We start from the raw sequence: 16,546 nt of genomic DNA on the forward strand, positions 1-16,546 counted from the left end.
GTCTTATATTCTTGAAGAACAACCTAGAGTTATCAATCACCTCATATTAATCTTAATCGTATGGTAGCGAAACAAGATGTTGCGGAATCACAAACAATGATATGAAGATGTTTGTGATTACTTTTTATATCTTGCCTATCGGAGATATCAATCTCAAGCCAATCAATCTGATTGTACTCGTACGATAGAAGATGCAAGATCATACCACACAACTACGATAAAAGTAGTATCGGTCTGGCTTCACAATCCTAATGAAGTCTTTAAGTCGTTAACTTGGTTTTAGAAGAAGAAAACCAAAGGTTAAAGGAGAAACAACTCTAGTATGCAAAATAGTATCACACTTGAGGTGTGGGGATTAGTGCACAGATACTAAAGTTCCCCTTACATAGTCTTTCAAATCAAGGTTTGCAATTAAGTTGCCTTGGTAACAAAGCAATCAATATCCATCGTTAGATGAAAACCTGATTTAAATTCAAGCTAATATTTCTCAACCGTTAGATTGAAAAGTTAGCTTGTTACATACACTTGACAATGCACGCTTCTAGGTTTGTTAATCGTACCCAAACGTATGTACTTGTTGGTTCAACAATAGTTAACCAAAAGGTTAGGCATATGAGCATTCCATATCAACCACGTTCTTCTTCACCATAACTAGTTCAAATGATTTCAAATGTACTAGTTAGAGAGTTGTTCAATTGCAAGGAAATCTCATGTACTACACAAGACACAATTGAAGCAAATATGATTTGATTCACTTAAATCGGTTCATGAAATTTTATATCCACGGTTTGCAAACTGCATTCCTTAGTCTTTTTAAGTTTAAGTTCAGAAATCATCTTCAGATATATAACGTTCTCAAGTTTGCAGACAAGGTTCGCGGAGTTAAGTTACCGGGCAGAGTTTACAAACTCCAGCAGAAATTCTCGGGTATGAGAACTTCGCCGGTTCGCGGACTGAGTTCGCGGACTTAGTTTCACGCAAGTAGTTTGTCAACTCCAGCAGAAATTCTCGGGTTTGAGAACTTCGACAGTTCGCGGACTTGGCTCACGCTATTCTTCCGGTTCTCTTGATCAACAAAGTTCACAAACTTTGGTTCAAGGAATATGACTTATACATAAATGTTTTTCCACAACAATGCTTATGTCCCCCATTGGTTATGTAATATAAACTCTCATTTCAATCATTGAAACATTCTTAGAGGATGTTATATAGTTACTACACCATTTCTCGTCAAAGCAATTTTCAAGATGATTGAAACATATCATGACTTTCGTCACATGGTAAAGATAAACTTGGTTAAAGCGAAAATCTTACAAACTCATAGTTCGAGATATAGATAGGCGAGGTATACTCGGCTCGAAATACCAAATGTGCATAATCAAAGTCTATATATATAGCATACGACTTCTTGTCTCAAAGAGTAGGAGATAGAGTAGATAGACTTTTGATTGATAGATAAGTTCAAGTATTCACATACCTTTTTGTCGAGAAGTTCTACCGGTTCCTTGAGTAGTTCTTCTACTTGTATGATGAATCGCCATGAAGTACTTGAGCTCAACTACACTTTCTATCCTAGTCCGAGACTTAGCTATAATAGACTAGAAATCAAGACTTATAGTTTTGATCACTAACATTGATAAACATGCTTGAGATAGCAACACATGCGAGTTTGACCGAGCAATGCTCTAACACCAAGAAATGGTCGTGCCAAACTTGATTTGGTCACAAAGTGAAGGAGAAGGGTTGGTCTTAGGGAGGGAAGCAAATAAAGTGATGAGACCAGAATCGTTGATCTTGGAAGTTGGATGTTTTGTGACTTGTATCAGAAAATTGGACTGGCTAGCTGAATGAAAAGCTATTAGGTGATTTCTGAATGTTGTATTGTTCTCTTGACCAAAACTTGTTGTTTGGTGGAAATAGGTGAGACCTATTTATACAAGTCGCAACAAAACGTACCCTGGTCTCGTAGGAAGTAGAAATGATTGAGTGGTGGAATAAGAGAGTAACGGGTAACACCTGGAATTTATGTTTCCATAATGAAGAATACGTTTACACAATTACTTCTTTCCATTATTAACCGCCCTTCTTTATGACACTTTCCTGTAACCGGAGTATTGCATACCGCACGCTGTAAACCACCAGACCAATACCCTGATGAGTATCCCCCAATTTGTGACATGTTTGATGTCTCGAGTGTTTTCCGTGGGAAACATGTAGCACTTTGCTACGTGTGGCGAGCCAAAATCAAGAGACTTATCGTAGGAAAATAACATGTGATGCTATTAGGATTGTCTTGACTGGTCGTCTGAAACTTGCCGCCAGTCTGCCAGTTTGGTGGCGAACTTGTATGGCTGAGATTGCATCTCATGAGGAAGGGTAGCCATTGATTATGGCCATCTTATGTTGGCGCCTGATGATGGCATAGTGGCGCTTTGAGCGCGCGCCAGTGGCATTGTGGCATGGCTGGCATATCTCGTGCATGCCAGTGGCACGGTTGTGAAAGTGATGCCTGGCGTGGCCTTGGCCACTGGATTAGGAGGTTGGTCGCCTAAAAGTTGCCACAAGTCTGTTAGTTTGGTGGTAAACTTGGATGGCTGAGATCGCATCTCAGGAGGAAGGGTAACCGTCAATTATGGCTACCTTCTGTAGGCAATGGCGCCTTTAACGCGTGCCTGCGGTGTTGCGGCATGACTCGTGCATTCCATTGGCACGGTTGCGTAAGTGCAAAGCCGCGCCTGTGGCTTGGCGGCATGTGCAAAGTTTGGATTTGGTGCCGTGACCAAATTAAGGTTTGGCACTGTGGCCGAAATTAGGGTTTGGCGTCACGGCCAAAATTAGGGTTTGGAGCCGTGGCCAAGGTTAGGGTTTGGCGACATGGCTGGCACGGCTCTTGCATGCCAGTGGCGCAGTGGTGCAAGTGGCGCCTGGCGTAGCCATGGCCGCTGAATTTAGGCGTCTGGTTGCCTAAAAGTTGCCACAAGACTATCAGTTTGGTGGCAAACTTGGATGGATGAGATTGCATCTCAAGAGGAAGGGTAGCCGTCGATTATGGCTACCTTCTGTAGGCAGTGGCGCCTTTAATGCGCGCCAGCGGTATCGCTGCATGGATGACACGGTAGCGCCTGGCGTAGCCATGGCCACTGGCACGTTGGTGTGGAAATTCTGTCTAAATTAGGGTTTGGCATGTTGAAACCCTAATTAGCATATATGGTATGCCGCATATGGCAGGTGTCCGTGTTTGGCATGTGCGCCGGGTATGCGCGTCTGGCATGTTTTGGCATGCGCGTTTAGCATGTGCGCCTGGTATGCGTGTCTAGCATGTTTTGGCATGCGCGTCTGTCATGTGCGCCTGATGTGCGCGTCTGGCATGTTTTGGCATGCGCGTTTGGCATGTGCACCTGATGTGCGCGTCTGGCATGTTTTGGCATGCGTGTTTGGCATGTGCGCCTGGTATGCGCGTTTGACATGTTTTGGCATGTGCGCCTGATGTGCGCGTCTGGCATGTTTTGGCATGCGCGTTTGGCATGTGCGCCTGATGTGCGCGTCTGGCACGGTTTTGGGAAACCAACTTTAGTAGGGCATGTTTTATGGTTTTGGGCAGGACTTTGCACCCGTTAATCCGTGGCGGATCAATTGCTTGGTTTCTTTGAGCATTATTTCGACTGGTGGGGTCTAATATACTGCGCGGGGCGCAAAACCCTGATTTTTGCAAATTATACAGGTTTATGAGTTTTTGTGAGTTATCACAATAATTGGCTGGATTTTGTATGTTGCCAAAAAAATCCTTGTTTACAGAATGCAGTATGCTTTCCGTCTGAGCATTTTGTGCAATGGCCTTAACTTTGGTACTTGGAGGTCCATGCTACTCTGCTGCGAGCGAACATAAATCCGTCATGCCATACCGATGTTAAGGGTTCTGCCGGGGAACATAACACAGGAAAATTACTCAGTGAGTCTTGTATTGGCGAGGTGCCGAAATTTACAGAGTGTTTGGGATGGTTGCTACATCCGCCAGTATGGGTAAATTTCGTGTAAGTATATTGAACGGTTCAATAAGTATGCTAGTGGAGAGGCTGACACTCGTAGCTACGTTTCCTTACAGAGTGACGTCACATCAGATGCAAGGTTTTACAATTTTAACCCTAAGCTAAAAACCACCATCAACATTAAGTCCCCTTCTTAGCTCGGAATAACGCCGTTGTTGCGAGGTAATCATGAGATGGTGACAGACAAGGATAAAATCGAAACGGCAAGTCATGAAGAGATTGTCAGGAAGATTTGTCTAACCTTTTTCAGGAGGCATGAAGAATCTGTGATTCTTGCTTTTGCGGCTTTTGCATAAATTCGGCTTGGCCATAGGATATTAGCATCAATGCTGCATCTTTGGCTACTGATTGTCGGAAGTGGCGCTGCGACTTGGTCCGCGGAACGGGCATTGGCTGGCTATGGAAATGTGAATGGCGCTGCTGGCTACTGAAAGGTAGATGACACCGCTTTAAATGGCTAAGATGGCGTTTTTTTGGCTGGTGAAGATGGCGCGGCTTTGAACGGCTAAGATGGTGCCGTTTTGGGCTGGTGAAGATGGTGTTGTTGGCTTGGCCACGGACTGACGGAGTTGGCTTGGGATGCAAGTTGTTGGCGCCGGTTTGGTCGCGGACTGATGGCTGGCTTGGGACGCACACTGTTGGCGCCGATTTGGTCGTGGACTGATGGCTGGCTTGGGACGCAGACTGTTGGCGCCGGTTTGGTCGCGGACTGTTGGCGCTGGATTGGGACGCAAACTGTTGGCGCCGGTTTGGTCGCGGATTGATGGCTGGCTTGGGCCGCAGACTGTTGGCGCCGGTTTGGTCACGAACTGTTGGCTCTGGCTTTGGTTGGACGTGGAGCAGAAAGATGACGCTGGCTAAGTCACAGAATGGTAGGGATGGCTGCTGACTTGGATGTCAAACCCTAATTATCCCGTATAGAAAAATATCTAATCCAGCTGGTATCACGCATTCGGAGCCTTAATTCACGGCTGGAAAAAGGGTTTCCTTTATCAGGCTTCATCAATCTGTTGAATATAAGAGGTGATCTTGAATCTTTTGTTCATATAGAGTATCATAAAATCGGGCCCATCCTCCTCACAGGTACTGTCTCGTGTTTCTTCTCCTCTGACTTTTCATTTTGTCTTCTTCATTATGTAGATTGCCGGTGCAGACATGGTAATTTATTTTTTTTGTAGTACATAATGGGATCTTCCAGTGACGATCGTACCTCTCACTTTTCGGAGAGAAATTTTAAAGTCGAAAAAACCCAGCTTTCTTCTCATGAGTAGGTATTAGATAGAATTGGTTCCCTGTTTCGTGAGGCTGGCGCGATTATACAAGGCATGCCTTTCACCTATCTATGCAGAGTTTGGATGCGTGTTAAGACTTTCATGGCTTCGGTGGATATAAAGGAAAAGTGGAGACATGATGAAGTGCCCCAGCGCTTTGGGAGATCTCAGAGTAATGAAGCTTCTGTACAACCCAGTGCTAGGGCTGAACGATTCGCCTCTCGGTTGAAACGGAGGAAGGCTGAGTCCATGAAATTCATAGGTGAGAGCCAGTTTAATTTCTCTGTCCAGGATGGTGTTGTAATCCTTGATTCTAATGCGGACGAACCGGGCATCCTAAGGAAGCTGCTGGAAAAGCTCTTGAGGAAGATGTCGACGCGGTTTACGAAACTGAAGCAGCTTCTAGAGTGGACGCCGAAACTGCTGTCGGGGACGTTGGAGCAACCGATGAGGGTGCCTTCAAGGCAGACGGGGAGGCGGTGGCGACATGTGTTGGATCCGTTGGAGAAACCATGGAGACATATGCTGGGACTGTTGTTGAAATGAATGTCGTACAGGATACGGAAGTTGTTGCTGCCGAGGCGGCATCTGGGTGGGATGCTGAGGTTGTTGCTGCTGAGGCGGCTTCTGGATGGAAGGCTGGAGTCGCTGCTGTTGAGGCGACTTCTGTATGGAATGTTTGCGGCCGGAGAGAGTGCTGGGGGAAGTGCTTGAAAGAGATTTTATGGAGGCGTTGTTGATCCAGGCATCTGCCATTGATGACCAATTTTTTCACTTTTGCTATTTCTCCTGGGCGTGTAGCCGTTTTGATATTTCAAAAATTCATTTTCAGTTTCTTGTTTCATAGCGGAGTTAGGGTTTCGCCAAGTAACATTCCATTTATTCAGCTTTTATGGTTTCACATCTCTAAATGAATTAATAAAACCTTATGTTCGAAAAGATCCAAACCCCTCACGCGAAAATAAGTTTCTCAACCCTCCTGGCCACCCAGTAGATGGACAGACGCCGTACATAAATAGTGTGGGTGGAAATTTTGCCACAGGTGTTAGCCAGCCTGCTAATTTCGCAGCCGATATCTCTGAATGCTGACATCATCCATAGTAACTTAAAACAGGGGAAATAACAACGATGGTTAAAGATTTGACCAACCTGTTTCTTGGCTCTCTATTTTAGTAGCATCGTCGTTAAATATTCCGAGGCATAAAGGAGCGTCAGACGGGATTTGAAGCCAAATATTCTTGAAAAAGATATTTGTTCTGCCACCTGATGATTTCTTGTATATTCTTCCCTTTGGAGATTTCGAATAAGGTATTTCTTGTAGGGTTTCAGCTTTTCTGGTTGTGATTTGATGGACAATGGTTTTATGATGGTTAGGGATTTATTTGGTACTTTTCTTTCTAGATTCAGATAACTTATTTGAAGGGAAAAGTGTGCTTTTACTAGAAATTGAAAACCCTAATTAAGAATGCAAGTGGTGCACTCATTTTGGAGGAAATACAAATATTGAGTGAAAAGGGAAAATGACGAAGGAAATACTAAGAAAATTTTTGGGGTGAGAGGTAGCGTGACGTTTTCAAGCTTGGAAGAGTTTGAGCCAGCGGGCGCGTATTACTACACATTCCAACTTGTCGGTATTGATGAGCTTGAAGTAGATTCCCAGGATAAATTCTGCTACTAAGTATGGTTCGCCCGTAGAGTCGGACGAAGGAGGCTGAGCAGAAATTTTCAACATCATATCTCCAACCTGAAAGGGGTTTTGATGCTGCACGGCTACTCGACTTTCAGATTCGTTATTCTTAACTAAGACATTCTCCATGTTCTCGACGAAACACTTGAAAGGTCCGGCATCCCATTCACATCTCTTAGTGCCGCCTGGGATGAGGGTCAGATCAAGTCCCCGAGCCTGGACGAGAGGAATGGTGGTTGATTGCTGAAATGGTTGTTCAATAAGACTTACTTGTGCCCGGAATCTGTGGGCGAACGTCGACGGGCTCTCTTCAGATAGACGGGTTACACTGGTAAATTGTTGGTACGACAACAGATAATCTTCCGGATTGGATGGCATGTTGGAGATTCTTTCCGGCATGGACACCGACAAAGGAGATACACCCAACTTTGCTTTATTTCCATCTACCCACGAGCGTCCCAGAATCATGTCATATTTGAGGCATTCTTTGACGATGTGGAACTTCCCGTGTGTTAGAGAATCTCCTACCTTGATCTCGAGGTTAATGTAGCCGTATGCGTTCATTGCTTCCCTTCCGAATTCTTGACCACGATTGGGGAGCGGGTAGCCTCCTGCTTCGAAATTCCCGCAGCTCTCATATTTCCGATGGTAACAATTTTGAAGTCAGAGGCCGCGTCGATCAATGTGCTATGGAGCTCGGCGTCCCTCAGATAAACCGTGGTCAGCAGTCCCCAGTTGTATTATTCAGCACCGTTTCCTGGGAGAGCTTGGGATCCTGGCGTGGCTTTCGTAATAGGAAAAAGTCGTTTGCCCGATACAACACGATTAAGGGCCGTGAAGATATCTTGACGCTGTGTCTTGGAAAGATAGAGAATTTCGCACACACGCTGCATCATGGATTTCAAAGTCTCGTGTACATAGTTCCCAAAGACCATGCAACTCCTGACTGGAAGTGGATCTCTATGAACTCCCTCATTGCCTAGTTGAAGCTCCCATGCTTCTACCTTTTTCTTGAAGATACGTTTTAGCCTATTGCAGTCACTGGTCGGGTGGTGGACAAACCTATGGTAGCGGCAATATTTGGGTTTTCCATTTACGCTTCGGTTGGTGGGCGCATGGTAGGAGGTAGTATGATGGCGCCGTCTTGGATCCACGCCTCCAAGAGTTCAATCACTTCCTCGATTGGGAACGGGAAATCTAAGACATTTTCTCCAGCTTATTGTTGTCGCATGGGAGCTTTAGCGGCGGTCTTCCGTGGCGGAGCTGCCCGTCGTGCTGGCGCTGCACGCTTGGATTGATGTTCTGCCGCTGGGGCCTTACTTTTTCCTCCTTCATCTACCACGCCCACAGAGGAGGGACTAGTGTTGTATTGTTTATTGATGAGGCGTTTATTTCCTCAAGTTTCGCGTGCGTCCTCGCCTCTGGTTGGCCTGGTTCTTTCCAACAATGCTGGTGCTGTTGTGGCCGACCGTTTAGCAGCTTCCTGAAGTTCATAGAATTTCTGGCATCGCAGATTCTCTAATAAGGCGCGGTAGATGGGAACCATGCCATTGATGCAAGAATCCACCAATTGCTGCTCGGTCACGTTTGGGTCGTGACAATCCAGCGCTTGAATCCTGAACCCTTTGACAAAATCATTCGGATGTTCGTTGTTTCGTTGGAACATCCTTCCTAGATCTGAGAATGTAATTTGCTCAGATACAAAGAAGTACTTCTTGTAGAAAGCTGTAACCATGTCACACCAGTTGGAAATGCTGCATGGCGCAATGCTGTTGTACCATGTGTATGCTCTTCCAGTAAGTGACTTCGAAAATTCCCTCAGACTGAGAACGTGATTATATTTGTGCTCCCCCCAGGGAGTCCAAGAATCGGGAGACATGTTCACGAGCATTACCGATGCCATCATATAGAGAGAATTGAGGGGAAGAGTACCCCCTTGGAAGAGGAATTCTTTGTACTTCAGGAGGATACGGGGGTTGATGTTGATGTACGTCCATAGAATCGCTTTTGTCTCGATTCCGAAGAAGTCGCTCCAAATCTTCTCGTGTGACAAAATTGGATGGTTGATTTCTCTCCACCGAGGTTCAGGCGCAAGTCTCCTCGCCTACAAAGGTACGCCCTGCCGAGGTGCCGGCGCCAGGGGTATTGGAGGTGTCCCTCATTAACTCTGGCTGGCGCGATTCCTGTGGTAGCCGCTCCGTTAGCGTCTTGAGAAAAACAAGTACCTCCTTCTGAGTGGAAGCCATGTCCTTCTGATAGGTGCCTAAATAGCCTTGATATTTATCTATTGCTTATGCTTTCTTTGCTAAGTTTTCTTGTAAATTATGTATTTTATGTTTGATTTTGAGTTTTAGGTACTTTGGAGCAAAAGAAGAAGAAACGTCGCTTAAAAGGGGTTAAATTGTCATTTTATGTGCAACTGCTGTTGGAGGCGACTTATTTCTCATTATTTACTTCTTTTCTATCTGAAAGGCATGTCGGCTTTAGTGATGCAAGTTTTGTCTGAAAAGCATGACAACCTTAGTGATGTATAAAAATTGAAGAAAAGAGGTGAAATATGAGAGGTAAGAGATGGTTGATCGAGAAACTACTAAAGGCACCCATGAAAGTGTTAAAGGCACCCCCAGAAATGTCCCAGAAGAGTTTATAAAGGCGCCCAAGAAATTCTACCATGTACAGCCCAAAATTACTATTTATACCCCATAAAGTGCTATTTGCACCCCCATGAATTGGTAAATGTACCCCAAATTGCTAAAGGGACGCCGGAATTGGTTAAGGGGCAGGTCATCTTCTTCATTTGAACCTGAAACTTGGCGGGAAGTGTTCTTCAAACTGCCAGAACTAGGGTTCGATTTTTAGAGGTCTTAGGAAGAGATTAAAGCGCTGAAATTCAATGGGTATCTTCACTTTGGCCTAACAGGACTGGTAATGAGTTCATTTTCAACAGAAATTGTCTATAATCATGGATTTGAAGCAAACCAGTTCCGGCAGAATTGGGGTTCGAGATTTCAAGTTGTTGAGAGAGACTCAATGGATGGAATCAGTTTGGGATAAATTGTATGAGATAAATTGAGATGGTAATGGCTATTGATTTGTCTAAAATTGGTCGAAATCGTGGAACTGAAGCAACATAGTGAGATGTATTTCTCGAGTTCACGAGCGTGTTTCTCTGGATCGTATTGGCCGAAATTCTTTCAGTTTGGGTTAGTATCGGCCTGTTAATGATAAACAGGATTAGTAATGGGCTTTAATTCCAAGGAGAAGGATTGTTTCACGTAGTTTTAGGTTATGCATGTGAAGTACGTACGGCAAGGAGAGGAGATAAACTGCCAAGATTCGAATATATCTAATAAGGAAGCTAGAGTACGTGTTAGGGAACCAAAAGGGGAACTAAATCTTTGTATATTTGGTATCATATGAAAACGGGGAAGGAAAGAAAATTTCGGAGTTTGATAAGTACGTGAGAAATATGGAAAGATATTGATTGCTTAAAGATATTCAGGAAACGTTCATTGTCCAGAGACACGTAGAAAGATAAAAAGGGAAGAAAATCCCTTGACCTCCGGTGAAAGAAAAGAGAAGATAAAAGGGAGATTCGATTGAGATTTCTTGGGCAAAAGGTTTTCAGCGTATATAAATAGGAGTGGGGTGAAGACATAGGAGGAGATCTTTTTCTCTGGGATAGAATAGTTTGCTTAGGAATTGAGAAACCAAAGTTTCAGAAAGTCATCTGCTGCTGCAAACCTAGTTCACGAAGAACAATAGTCTGGCAGAAAAAGTCGCAGAACAATATCGTTCTACAACAACAGAAGGCATACATCGTTTACTATTCAGTTGTAAAAGATCTTTAGCAACCATCTTTCGTAGCTGCATTGCTCAGTTTCCGTAGCTAGAAATCTTTAGCGATTGCAGAATTATTATAAGCTTATTTACATCTTTTTGAATACAATGATTAATGAAATTTTCTCCACTTCTCGATCTATGAGTAGCTAAATTTCTTTTCTAGGGTTTTGGAGGAAACTATTTTTGATGAGTGAATTTTAGTAATTATTTTCTTTGACAATAAATACTCCAAAATTGTGCTTTTAATTTGTCTAAAATTTTCTCTTCTTTACATGCTTCGTAATAACTGTTTTGAGTAGTTTCTACCGTTCTTTTATAAGAGAAGGAGAATTAGGCCTTAGTATAGTGAAAAGAGTCATAAAAAAAGAGCTTGTAACGTTTTATCTTCCAAAGCATGAGATTGGGTTCGAAACTGTTTTGAGTAAAGTAGGAGTATTTGTCAAAGAAATTGTTATTGAGTTTACAAATATTGGAAGTAGTGGAATCCAAAACCCTAGAATCTTCTCTCCTTGATAAATCAAAAATAAATTTTAATTAGTTTGTCTTAGTATTTTCATTAGTTAATCTTAAACCAAATCTTCAAAATAGTCCGAGCAACGAATCTTTCTTACCACTTGTAAAAACTACATCAGCTTTTGGCGCCGCCGACGGAGACTTGCCTTTAGGTTAGGTTTATATTTTTCTTTTCTTTTCTTTTATTCTCTTAGTATTTTTTTATTATTCTTTCTTTGATTTTACTTGGGTATTTTTCTTATTTTTGTTGTGCAGGTAATTTTCTACATTTATTGTGGAATTGCCTACCAAAAGAAGTAAGTAACAAAACCCTATATTTTTTATTTTATTTCCTTTTGTATAAAATTTTTTATAAAAAAAAAATTAAAAAAAATTAAAAAATACACGTTGCACACACCAACTGCATCGTCAGATCACCGATTCTTAGGAAGACACGTGGTTTAGTACGGTGAACCCTTTGGGCGTTATCATCCGAAACACCACAAACCTCAGCCCAGTACCTGTGACCAGTCTTTGACTGTAGGTAACCCAAGCTTACCTAATTTAGTGAACCCCAACATTTGCATGTGCACGATTTTCTTGCTTCACTAGTATTCTTGCTTGTGTATGCGATGTTGGAAACAGGTAGGAGATAGACTTGTGGAAAACGATATTTTTAGTTTGAGTCCGACCCGTTACATCGATTTAGGCAGTACTTCTATTTTGACGAAATGGTTAATGAAAATGATGAAATAAAGGATGTTGAGGTCCCAGTTAAACTCCTTAGGGACCGTTTGAACCCGTCTAGAGTGATGCGTGAACCTGGGGTTGTTTTACCGGCCACTAACGTTAAGTTTGATATTAAACCTGGGACATTTAGCATGCTACGTAAGTTTAGGGGGATAGAAAATGAGAACCCGTATACCCATATCCGGGACTTTGAGATGATTTGTGACACCATGAGTTATCTGAATGTCACAAAAGACGATGTTAGGTTGCGTTAGTTTCCTTTTTCCCTAGAAGAAAGAGCCGGTGAGTGGTATCTTATCATTCCCTCTAAAACAATCACTACTTGGGATGGACTTGTAGAGGTTTTCGTTAAGAAATTCTACCCACACCATAAGACTGCTGTTGTTCGACAGTCTATCCAAACCTTTAAGAAGAAATTAGGTGAACACTTACACGATTATGTAGAAAGGTTTAATGAATTGTTATACCGATGCCCACATCACGGCTTTGATAAAGCCCACATGGCCCAAATCTTATACGAGGGCCTTGATAGTGAGACCAGAATGCAGGTAGAAACAATTAGTGGTGTAGAATTCACCCATCAAGGCCCATATGAATGTTTTGACGAGTTCATAGAGTTAGCTGAAAAGACTCGTAAATGGGCTTCAATGAGGGAGCCCGAAATAACTAGGAACCCTATCCATAGGGCCAATAGAGTTGATAATGGGTCTGATATCCTTAGGCGTCTAGAGGCCTTAGAGATGAACCAAGGGTCAAACCATACTATGAGCTGTAACAGTGAGCCCAGAACCTATCCATGTACCATTTATGGTGATCAAACTCATATTGGACCTCATTGTCTCCTTTTTTACCCTAATGAAACTACCCGTGACCAGGTTAGTGTCCTACATGGTGGTATGAACTCTAAATATGAGGGTCGACCCAAGTTTGACCCATACTCTAATACTTATAACCCTGGTTGGAGACATAACCCTAATTTCTCGTGGTCTAAAGGTACCCATCAAGGTGGCCCATCTAGCAACCCACCACCAGGTTTTCATAGGAACCAAACTCAAGCCCAAGAACCAAGCTCAGTGGATCATAGGTTCATATCTTTAGAGGAGTATCTTAAACTTTTAGCTCAAAGTGCTGCCCAAAGAAACCAAAAGTTCGATGACTTTGTCCTAATGAGTCAGCGTAACCAGCAAAACAATGCCCAAGCTATTAGCAACTTAGAGATTCAAATAAGTCAACTTTCGAGACGGTTAAATGATAGGGAGGACTGGACATTTCCTAGCCAAACGACTCCAAATCCTAAAGGAGTTAACCAGGGTAATCGATCGGGTAGTTCTAACCACAATGAACATATTAAAGCAATTATCACCCTTAGGAGTGGTAAAACTCTAGAGAACTCGGTAGAACCACCCAAGGATAGTAGTCCAGCTGAAAATGAGACCGTAGTTGACCAAACTTCGTCCAAAGACCCTAATGGGACCGATAGTTCTAAGAGTCCAAGTGAGGAAGATATCCCTGAGAGAGTGTACATACCACCTGCACCATTTCCTCAAAGACTCGCTAAGAAAAAGTCTAGTACATATGCTGAAATCTTAGACATCTTTAAGCAAGTTAAGGTCAACCTACCCTTGTTAGATGCAATAAAACATGTACCGGCTATGGCCAAGTTCCTAAAAGAGATGTGCACCGTCAAGAGAGATGTTAATGTCCATAAAAAGGCATTTTTGACCCAACAAGTTAGTTCCATAATCTCACAAAAGTACCCAGTCAAATTTAAAGATCCCGATTGTCCTACTGTCACATGTGTCATAGGTAGCCAAACTATAGACAATGCTCTATTAGATCTTAGGGCTAGTGTGAATCTTTTACCTTTCTCGGTATATGAACAACTTGGACTAGGGTAGATGAAACCAACTAGGATAACACTACAGTTAGCCGATAGGTCAGTCAAAATCCCACGTGGAATTATTGAAGACGTTTTGGTTCAGGTAGAAAAATTTATTTATCCTGTTGACTTTGTGATTTTAGACTCTCAACTTGTCTCTAATCAAGATATCAATATCCCAATCATCCTAGGTCGTCCATTTCTAGCCAGTCAAACTGGCCTAGTAGAATTTTCTTTTGGGAATCAGAAAATCTCGGTGAACGTTTTTAAGGCATTACAAGCCCCACCGGACCCTGAACACTATGAATCCATATGCATGATTGATTCTCTAGTTGAGAATACCTTTACCATTAATAGTATTAGCGATCCTTTAGACGCATGCTTGGCCCACTTTGGAGCTTACTATGATGAGGATAAAATTTTTGAAGAAGTTAATGCGTTGTTAGATTCCTCGGGAGTAACGAATTATGGGAAATGGCAACCTAAACCAGAACCTCTTCCACCAACCATAGATAAACCCCTCCCATCATCAGTTAAGGCATCCACCCTTGAATTAAAGCCGCTACCAGATACACTGAAATATGTATTTCAAGGTAATGAAAATACTCTTTCTGTCATAATTTCCTCCGACTTAGAGCACGATCAGGAAAGTAGACTAGTTAGTGTTCTCCGAGAGCACAAGACTACAATAGGGTGGACCACAGCAGATTTGAAAGGAAATAGTCATGCGGATTGTATGCACCACATCTACCTAGAAGAAGGTGCCAAAAACTCAAGAGAAATGCAGAGACGTTTGAATCCTAATATGAAAGAAGTTGTCCGTACTGAGGTGCTCAAATTGTTAGATGCGGGTATCATATACCCCATATCTGATAGTAAATGGGTCAGTCCTGTACATGTTGTCCCAAATAAGTCTGGGATTACAGTAGTTGCAAATGAGAAGAATGAATTGATTCCTACCCGTGTTACTACCGGGTGGAGAGTATGTAATAGACTACCGTAAGCTGAACTCAACCTCTAGGAAAGACCACTTTCCTATACCATTCATCGACCAGATGTTAGAAAAATTAGCTGGCCGCAGCCATTATTGTTTCCTAGATGGATATTGTGGTTATAACCAAATCCCTATAGCCCCGAAAGACCAAGAGATAACAAACTTCACATGTCCATTTGGTACTTTTGCTTATAGGCGTATGCCTTTTGGGTTGTGTAATGCACCCGTAATATTCCAACGTTGCATACTAAGTATCTTCTCGGACATGGTTGAGCGATTTCTCGAGGTATTTATGGACGATTTTTTCGGTTTTTGGATCCTCTTTCGATGAATGCTTGCACCACCTTACACTAGTTCTAGAACGTTGTAAAGAAAAGAACTTAGTCCTTAATTGGGAAAAGTGTCATTTTATGGTTAAATCTGGAATAGTGTTAGGACATGTAGTGTCCTCTAAGGGAATAGAAGTTGATAGAGCCAAGGTTGAACTAATTTCAAAATTAAGACCACCTAATAATGTAACAGATATTAGATCTTTCCTTGGCCATGCTGGATTTTACCGTCGTTTCATTAAAAACTTTAGCAAGATTGCCTTACCTTTGTCGAACCTACTTGCTAAAGATACTGCCTTTGTTTTTGACGAAGCCTGTGTTCAATCTTTAGAGAAGCTAAAATCATTGTTGACTTCTGCCCCTATAATCCAACCACCCGATTGGATCCTCCGATTTGAACTCATGTGTGATGCGTCTGATTATGTGGTTGGTGTTGTTCTTGGACAACGACGTGATAAAGCACCTAGTGTGATTTATTATGCTAGTAGGACCCTAAACGATGCCCAGTTGAACTATACAACCGCCGAGAAAGAAATATTAGCCATTGATTTTGCTTTGGAGAAATTTAGGTCATATCTCCTAGGGCTTAAGGTCATAGTCTATTTTGATCATGCCACACTCAAATATCTCCTTTGAAAGAAGGACTCAAAACCTCGGCTGATTAGATGGGTATTATTGCTCCAAGAATTTACTCTAGATATTCGTGATAAGAAAGGGTCTGAAAATTTAGTAGCTGACCATTTATCCAGTATCCTTAATGAGACTAGAGATGATGAGAAACTGATCCTTGACACGTTCCCCGACAAACATTTATTTTCCATCTCTTTGTTACCCTGGTGTTTGAGGGTGAAAACGGTTTCTGCTGATTTTGGTAATTTCGGGTGTGTGGGTGAGAAACGAATTTAAGCCCTAAACAATGTACTGCAAGGGAGTACTTTAGATTCGAGAGATCAATCTGTACAAATCCGGTCTAAACCAAGAAATGGTCGTTCCAGACTTGCTTCGGTCACAAAGTGAATGAGAAGGGTTGGTTTTGGGGAGGGAAGCGAAGAAAGTGTTGAGACCAGAATAGTTGATTCTGGAAGAGTAGTTGTTTCACGACTTGTATCAGAAAGTGGGAAGCTAACATATGTAAAGCTAGCAAATTTTTTCTGAGTGTTGTATCCTCCTGACCTGAACTTGTTTTCGGTGGAAATAGGTAATGCCTATTTATGCAAGTTGAAGTGAAACGTACTCTGGTCTCATTAAGAAATGG

The 16,546-nt window shown here is 42.5% G+C and overlaps 1 protein-coding gene across 1 annotated transcript; it reads left to right on the top strand.

Moving 5' to 3' along the window:
• The first annotated feature begins 12,070 nt into the window (after positions 1 to 12,070).
• On the top strand, positions 12,071 to 13,987 carry LOC113290817. The gene is made up of 3 exons (XM_026540410.1): positions 12,071 to 12,227; positions 12,360 to 12,983; positions 13,083 to 13,987. Exons 1-3 carry the CDS (start codon positions 12,071 to 12,073, stop codon positions 13,985 to 13,987), a joined length of 1,686 nt encoding a protein of 561 aa, XP_026396195.1.
• The last annotated feature ends 2,559 nt before the right edge of the window (positions 13,988 to 16,546 follow it).

This window comes from Papaver somniferum, chromosome 6 (genome assembly GCF_003573695.1).
Source record: "Papaver somniferum cultivar HN1 chromosome 6, ASM357369v1, whole genome shotgun sequence".
In the NCBI taxonomy this organism is placed as follows: Eukaryota; Viridiplantae; Streptophyta; class Magnoliopsida; order Ranunculales; family Papaveraceae; genus Papaver; species Papaver somniferum.

Bases quoted from the DNA above. Each gene is read 5' to 3' on its own strand.
- LOC113290817 (XM_026540410.1), top strand. From the start codon at position 12,071: ATGGTTAATGAAAATGATGAAATAAAGGATGTTGAGGTCCCAGTTAAA. The intron at 12,228-12,359 runs GTAAGTTTAGGG...CTTTTTCCCTAG, and splicing joins TGGGACATTTAGCATGCTAC to AAGAAAGAGCCGGTGAGTGG. The intron at 12,984-13,082 runs GTATGAACTCTA...CGTGGTCTAAAG, and splicing joins GGTTAGTGTCCTACATGGTG to GTACCCATCAAGGTGGCCCA.